The sequence below is a fragment of the Lissotriton vulgaris genome, chromosome 6 (assembly GCF_964263255.1).
Source record: "Lissotriton vulgaris chromosome 6, aLisVul1.2, whole genome shotgun sequence".
Lineage (NCBI taxonomy): Eukaryota > Metazoa > Chordata > Amphibia > Caudata > Salamandridae > Lissotriton > Lissotriton vulgaris.
In genome coordinates, this window is record NC_141694.1 from 1,073,184,726 (window position 1) to 1,073,192,798 (window position 8,073).

Consider the following 8,073-nt stretch of genomic DNA (forward strand, 5'->3'; position numbering starts at 1 on the left):
TCCCGCCAATATCACTCCTGTCCAGTATTCTAAAGAAGATCGAGAACGACTAGGCCCAAGTCATCCTATTGGCTCTGGATTTGGGCAAGAAGAGTGTGGTACCCCAAACTCACGAGCATCTGTCCTCCATTCAGTCTTCCCATTTGGGAGGATCTTCTGTCACAGCAATAGGGCAGGGTACTGCACCCGAACCCTTCCAGTCTCCACATTCATGTGGGGATATTAAGCAACGACAGGTGAGGGTGTTTGATCTCCCTTCTGAACTGTATGTCATTTCAAGCAGCCAGGTGTTCCTCCACTAAAACTTTTCATGCCTTCCAATGGGACACGTTTTTGACTTGGTGTACGTCTAAATTGGTTGATCTTTTATCTGCACCTTTATCTGAAGCTCTCTTGTTTGTTCTATCCATGGCCCAGCAAGGCTTTGGGCTCAGTTAAGGGATATCTGAGAGCCATTTCCGCCTTCTTACGTCAGACCAACCTTCACTGTTTGTCAATTGTCGTGACTAGATTCCTTAAAAGATTTCGACATGTTTCCTCCCACACCCTTCCCTTTTCTCATTTGTTCCCCTTTAGAGCCAATGCACATCTACCCTTTACAGCTCCAAATTCTTAAAACGGTCTTCCTTGTGGGTATATCATCTGCCATGAGGATTAGCGAATTGCATGAGCTTTCAGTTAACCCTTCCTACACTTCCTTCTACTACTCAGACAAGCTGATTCTTAGAACTTAAGCATCCTTTTTTTGCCAAAGATGGTCACATCTTTTCATGTCAGGCAGAATATCAACCTACCTACCTACCTCCCTTCCCCCCACTACTCATCCCTCTAAAGAAGAGGTGACACCACCGCCTTGATCTCAAAAAGGATATTTTCGTTCTACATTGATCATACAAAAGAATTCTGGGTGCTTGATCAGCTCTTTGTTGAATTTGCAGGGTCAAAGAAAGGGAAGGCAATTCAGAAGAGAACCATCGCTCAATGGATTACCATCTGCATTAAGATCTGCAACAAAAAGAAACAGCCCCCTGAGGTCTTAAGAGCTCATTCCACCAGAGCTGAAGCTGCAACCACTGCATTGGCTAGAGTCCCTGCAGGCAGATACATGGGTAGCATTACACACATTTGCCAAACAAAGCTGCCTCAACACACTGGTCTGGTGAGATGGGCATTTTGCCTGTTTGGTCTTCCAGGACTTCTTACTTTATTACAGTCCGCAGATCCACGTCCAGGGAGTGATTTCTTAGGTATCTCTTCTAAGGTAAGGACTCTATGGCTAGAAATCTTTATCAGATGAACAAGTTATTTAGCTTCGGTAATGCCTTATCTGGTACAGAATCTGTCTAACCGCAGATTCCTTACCAATCCTCCACATTCAGCTAACTGCTTTCTCACATAAGCGATACATCTGAAAGAAACAGTTAGTTATAGATTCCTTACCTTAGAATTCCCCCCAGGCGTCAGACTGGATCCGGAAAGTTTTTTCGTCCCCTGTACCCCTATGTGTCGGAAGGTGGCATTGGTCCGCTCCGCTTCCGTCGTTGGCAAAGTGGTCGCCAGAATGACATTGCGGTAGCTACATAGACGCCGCTGACGTCATTTCTGTCTTTTTCTGCCCCAGCAAGCGCAGATCAGGAGAGAGCAGTACCCTAGTCATTTTTTTACGGGGGTTTTGTGACTTTTGTCGACTTTTTTTTGAGTCTTCAACCGACTCCTGGTGCATGAGGGATGCCTGGCTTCAAGGCCTGTGGTTCCTGTTCCCGATGTCTGTGTCGGATCCGCTCTGCGTGTGTCTCTTCTGCCTGGAGCGCAACAATGACCCCAAGTGGTTCTCCGACTGTTGAACCATGGCCTTGAAGTCTGCATGAGCAATCCCAAAAGCTCCTCAAGGCCCGTCCGTCGCCTCTGCGTCGTGCAAGGTCCCAGTCGCGTGGGAGATAGAGGGACCAATTGCGAAGTCATCATCACTCCTCTTCTAAGTCTTCGCACTCGGGGTCAGGTAAGTCAAAGCAAATTAAGAAGTCAAAGAAGCATTGTCGCTCTTCGACTTCCCCTCGTCTTTCAGCCTCCGCGATGCAGGTTGCGGGCGGTATGACTCCCGCAGCTCTGCCTGCAGAGCCTTCACGGTCAACTCCGGCCTTCCCGGGACCAGGAGCGACCCCTTCCCAGCTTCGTCAATTTTACGAGGCAATGCACGCTAACTTTGGGCAGCCTGACTCTGCTGGCGTGCCTTCAGGCCTGGTGGACTCTGCTGGGGGCCCTTGATCTTTCGACGCTGGCCTCTGCACCGCAGGGCCCCTGTGGATCCGGGCCTCCACCGGCTCCGTTTTCACTGGCACCACATCTGCAGCCGACGCCGGCTGGTCCCCCAGCCTGCGTCGACCCCGGCTTCCAGCCAGACATGGACACGGAGCCGGACCGGAATCAGCCGATGCCGGATCCGGCACTGATGGGTACTTTTGCCCCTGTGTTCCACCCCGGCCATTTTCAGCCAGCTTAACAGCCAGAGAAGGGTGACGAAGACTGGGAGGGGTCTGGGGATCCTTTGTTAGACCAGTTAGAGTACTATCCGGACTGGAGAGGGGAACTGGGGGATGCCAGTGGTCTGGATACCTCCCCAGACCTAGGCCTGCTGTCTCCTCCTACCGTGGCTATTGAGGAGGGAGCATCATACGCAGTAGTGTTGAGTAGAGCGGGCGAGGCTCTCAACCTCCAGCTTCCTACGGTGGCAGTCAGGACTAACCTGCTGACAGAGGTGTTTCAGCCAGCAGTGAGCTCTTCGGAGCCCCTCCTTCTGTTCAATGAGGCCCTCACAGACCTCCTTTTGGGTAACTGGTTGATGCCCAAAACAAGGGCTCCTGTGGCTAGGTTGATTGCCCGACGCCATCGCCCGGCCAACTCCACTTTCCTCTCCCAACACCCCACCCCAGAGAGCTTGGAGGTACAATCCTCCACTTCCAAAGGCGCCTTCCCTACCACACCACCGGAAAGGGAATCCAAAAAGCTGGACCACCTTGGGAAGAAAATGTTTTCTTCCACCAGCTTGGGACTGCGGTTGATAAACACCACATGTTTGTTGGGCTGTTATACCCACTCTGTGTGGGATACAGTGGCACAGGTGCTGCCTCAGTGCCTGGAGGAGGTCCGGGCCATACTCTCCCGTGCAGTTGCCGATGGGAGAGACGCATCGAAGTTTACCATCCGCTGTGGGCTGGATACTGCCAATGCACTTGGCAGGATGATTTCAACGTCAGTAGCCCTGCGATGCTACGCCTGGTTGCGTTTGAGTGGTTTTTCCGCGGATGTCCAATCCACCCTTATGGATATGCCTTTTGATGGCTGTCGCCTTTTCCGCGACAAGGCAGACAATGCGCTAGAGGGTTTTAAGGACTCGCGAGCTACGGCCAGGTCCCTGGGCCTCTCCACCACCCACCCTGCGTAGTCTGTCTTTAACCCATTTATATGACAAAGTAGATTGTGTCAATTCTCCTTTTTTAGATATTGTGTTCTGCAAAGAATTGTGTTCGGGACTTATGTGTTTTTTAACTATTTTTATTAATTGTTATTGGGTAAACTGAACATGTGGACAGCTTTTCTAATGATTTAAATATATACTTTTACATATTTTGTTGTTATATAAGTGCTTGATACATTCTGAGTGGGCTGTTAAGTAGTGCCTGTTTGAGGACATGAGCGTGGTTGTATTTGAGGCATGCATGATCTTATATAGATCTTGACCTAGTGGAACCCTTTTTTTTTACTTTATGGTTACTGGGATCTCTATCCCCTTGGTTTACAGAGCCCCCTCTCCTTGACTTCAGTGTAATCTTGGCAGCCAGGCGCCCCTCCACTAAGACGGTATACACCTGCAGATTAAATAAATTTGTGGCATGGTGCACAGCAAAGGCTGTGGATCCCCTTTCTGCCTCTCTTTCTGAGGTCCTCTTGTTCCTCTTATCTTCGGCCCAGTAGGGCTCTGCTCTGGGTACTGTTATGGGCTACCTCTCAGCCATTTCAGGCTCCCTGATCCGCCTTCTCTTTTCAAGTCCCCTGTTGTAAATAGATTTCTTAAGGGCATTACTCATCTCTTTTCTCCTGTTCCCTTCGTAATGCCCCAGTGGGACTTGAAGTTGGTTCTGACATATCTTATGTGCGCTCCCTTTGAGCCGTTACATAACTGTTCTCTAAGACTTCTCACTTTAAAAACTACTTTTCTGGTGGCCATCCCCTATACACGCAGGGCGAGTGAGCTACAGGCTCTGTCTTCCAAGCCTCCTTTTCTGTCTGTCCATCCGGACAAGGTCGTCCTTAGAACTCGACCTTTCTTCCCAAGGTGGTTACCGCCTTCTTTCCGCATCCTTCAAAAGAGGAAGAGAGGCTCCACCGTCTGGATCCAAAACGTGTGCTTTCTTTCTACTTGGACCGCACAAAACCATTCCGGGTGGACGACCAGCTCTTTGTTGGTTACGTGGGCTCTAAGAAAGGTCGGGCCGTGCACAAACTGACCATCTCCAGGTGGGTCGTTTGGTGCTTAAAAGCCTGCTATTCTTTGGCTAAGAAGGAGCCTCTAGTGGAGGTGCGTGCCCATTCCACCAGGGCGTCCGCAGCTACTACTGCTTTGGGAGGAGGAGTCCCCATAAAAGACATCTGTCAGGCAGCTACGTTGGCATCGCTGCACACGTTTACAAGACACTACTGCCTGGACAGCCAAGTCCGGAGAGACGGCTTCTTTGGCCGTTCAGTTCTCCAGGACTTTCTGGTGTGAACTTGGTTCGCAGACCCACCTCCGGGGTTGGTATTGCTGGGGTATCTAAGGTAAGAAATGTATTACCTTCAGTAATGATATATCTGTAAGAAACCTAGGTTAGTTATAGATTACTTACCGCCCACCCATCCTCGCCGTTCTGTGAACTGACTTCTAGGGTTAAGGACATCATTCCAGGGCCCTAGTTTTGTGCAGCAGTGGTCAGTGTCTTGCATGGCTCCACCCTTCTGGTGTGGGAAGTCGTTTACAGAACTGACGTAAGTGCACGAGGGCGGGGTCTATAAAGCTACTGCGCCATCATCCCAGCGACCACGACGACTGACGCAGAGCTGACCGTCGCCACCTTCTGACGCGCAGTTGTACTGCTGACAAAAAAACTTTCCAGGTCCAGTCTGACACCTGGGGGTAATTCTAAGGCAAGGAATCTATTGGTAACCTATGTTTCTTGCAGATATATCCTTACCGAAGGTAAGTAACTTGTTCTTTAGGACCTCACTTTTGGCACACGAGTCATTCCTCCTCCCCTTTGCTCTGTGCTTCTGGTGCAGAAAAACAGTCAGGATCTGAGGTCAGTGGGCTGGGGGGCGGGGGGGGGGGCACATATATAGGCACCATACACATCACTTTCGGTGCAAACAACGCCATGTAGAGCTGAATAACTACTGGTGCGCAGGGGGATTGGTCAAAGATTTATGGATACAGTCTGATGTATGGGCATATTCTCACATAAGCAATCAGCAGTTATATAGTTTCTGCAAGATAAGATGTCACCAAATGTAAGTAATTTATTCATTTTTACTTGTGACCCAGGCACTGGTTGTTAAAAATTTCAGTCAACCCTTAACACTAAATTTGTTTGTAGATGGTGTATTGATTAAGGTTCCAAAGTGGGTTCATGCTTAATATACGTCATGGAATGTAATATTTGACAAATAATGTTTAATTTGTTTATCTATTTTAGGTGCAAAAGTACGAGGAGAAATATATGAAGCATTTGAAAATATATACCCCATTCTAAAAGGATTTCGAAAAACCACGTAACCCCATCTTTACGTTTTTGGAAATGGACTTTATTTTTCTTTCAAATGGAAGCTGCTGACATGACCTAAAAAAACGGACTTGTATTGCACACAAGTGTACTATTTCAAGTGTTTTTCTAATTGTGCCTGCTTTGCGCCACTGAGTACATCAGAATTCCTGGAAGTTGATTTTAAGTCTGGCTTTGGGAATGTCATTGTAATTTTATTTATATCGTGCTTTTTATAGGATTTTAATGGTTTCTGTCAAGAGTGCTAAATGCAGTATATTTGAACACTTAACATAACCATGTATATAACCAGTTAAGTTGCGTCAATTAATGTAAAATGTTAAGTTCAGTTTATTCCTGCATACATTTTTTACTGTAGTCCTGTTTCACAAACTAGCATTTTAAAGTTGTTTTATTCAAATTTTCAGATTTTTAGAATGTTTTTAAGTACAGGAAACATTCCCTCTTTCCAATGTTCAGGCCAGAATAAATTACTAATGAAAAATGGTTCCTTTTGCCCAAGTTTCTCTTATTGTTGAGTTTTATTTATATATATATATATATATATATATATATATATATATATATATATATATATATATTTCTTTTGCACTTTCCTTGACTGGAAACCGGGACACTCTGCGCGTCGGTGCAATAAATCAGGGCTCAAGGTAACCCTGTTGAATCCACACCACCTCGTACTTCCAAAGTACAATTATGCACTCCAACAATGATCTCCGCCACACAGGTAAGTGGTTTAGGAAGTCTTTATTCCATATACAGCCAAACTTAGGACAAAAACCCAACGCGTTTCGGCGACACACTCGCCTTGGTCACGGGTTAATTCGTTAGTTTAACAGCCGATATTTAAATAAAGAAAAAAAGTGCAAGAAAGTGTCAGGAAGTGCAAACATAAACAAAGGACTGCCGTATTTGCCCAGCACCCTTGTCAGCCATCTTAGCATGGTGAAAATACAGCCACATACTATATCATATCCTGCAGCTAAGTAATACACACGTACAACTGATAGCACTGGCAGGTATACATACAGAAATAATGGAAACATATTAAATAACATATGAAATCCAATTCATACCATCTAGTGTCCGATACTTAGGGCGGCATGCCTGATTACAACTCATATCCGCCGAATATTGCGTAAAAATATCCCAAGTGGGTATAGCATCACCAATTAATAAAAATGCCAGATATAAACGGTATGGGTTTCAAATAGAGTAGCAAAGTCCCAAGTGGGAAAACAAGTTCTTCTCAAAATACACTATGCCAACAATATATGTTTATGCCTGTATAAGCCTGAGTGGGTGAACGCATAACCCCAACTATGATATCCACAGATTATAAATGCAACATACATGTTCAGGCAGGTGAAGACATAGTCATCAGACACATCATATAATTTCTATACAATTCATGTATAGTTCAAAGAGTTGTCGATAGACACGAAATAGTTTTCTAATCACTACTCCACAGGTGACAGTTCGTCCATGTATGGTCATTCGGGCTGATGGTCATGCATTGATAAACGTGACTATGTCTTCACCTGCCTGAACATGTATGTTGCATTTATAATCTGTGGATATCATAGTTGGGGTTATGCGTTCACCCACTCAGGCTTATACAGGCATAAACATATATTGTTGGCATAGTGTATTTTGAGAAGAACTTGTTTTCCCACTTGGGACTTTGCTACTCTATTTGAAACCCATACCGTTTATATCTGGCATTTTTATTAATTGGTGATGCTATACCCACTTGGGATATTTTTACGCAATATTCGGCGGATATGAGTTGTAATCAGGCATGCCGCCCTAAGTATCGGACACTAGATGGTATGAATTGGATTTCATATGTTATTTAATATGTTTCCATTATTTCTGTATGTATACCTGCCAGTGCTATCAGTTGTACGTGTGTATTACTTAGCTGCAGGATATGATATAGTATGTGGCTGTATTTTCACCATGCTAAGATGGCTGACAAGGGTGCTGGGCAAATACGGCAGTCCTTTGTTTATGTTTGCACTTCCTGACACTTTCTTGCACTTTTTTTCTTTATTTAAATATCGGCTGTTAAACTAACGAATTAACCCGTGACCAAGGCGAGTGTGTCGCCGAAACGCGTTGGGTTTTTGTCCTAAGTTTGGCTGTATATGGAATAAAGACTTCCTAAACCACTTACCTGTGTGGCGGAGATCATTGTTGGAGTGCATAATTGTACTTTGGAAGTACGAGGTGGTGTGGATATATATATATATATATA

The 8,073-nt window shown here is 45.6% G+C and overlaps 1 protein-coding gene across 1 annotated transcript in view; it reads left to right on the top strand.

The window, feature by feature from the left end:
* Positions 1–6,300, top strand: part of TBP (TATA-box binding protein) — a 285,823-nt gene extending 279,523 nt beyond the window's left edge. Inside the window, exon 8 of the mRNA XM_086927138.1 lies at positions 5,727–6,300. Coding sequence (XP_086783264.1) covers positions 5,727–5,806 — 80 coding nt within the window. The 3' untranslated portion in view covers positions 5,807–6,300. The remainder of the gene's footprint in view (positions 1–5,726) is intronic.
* The last annotated feature ends 1,773 nt before the right edge of the window (positions 6,301–8,073 follow it).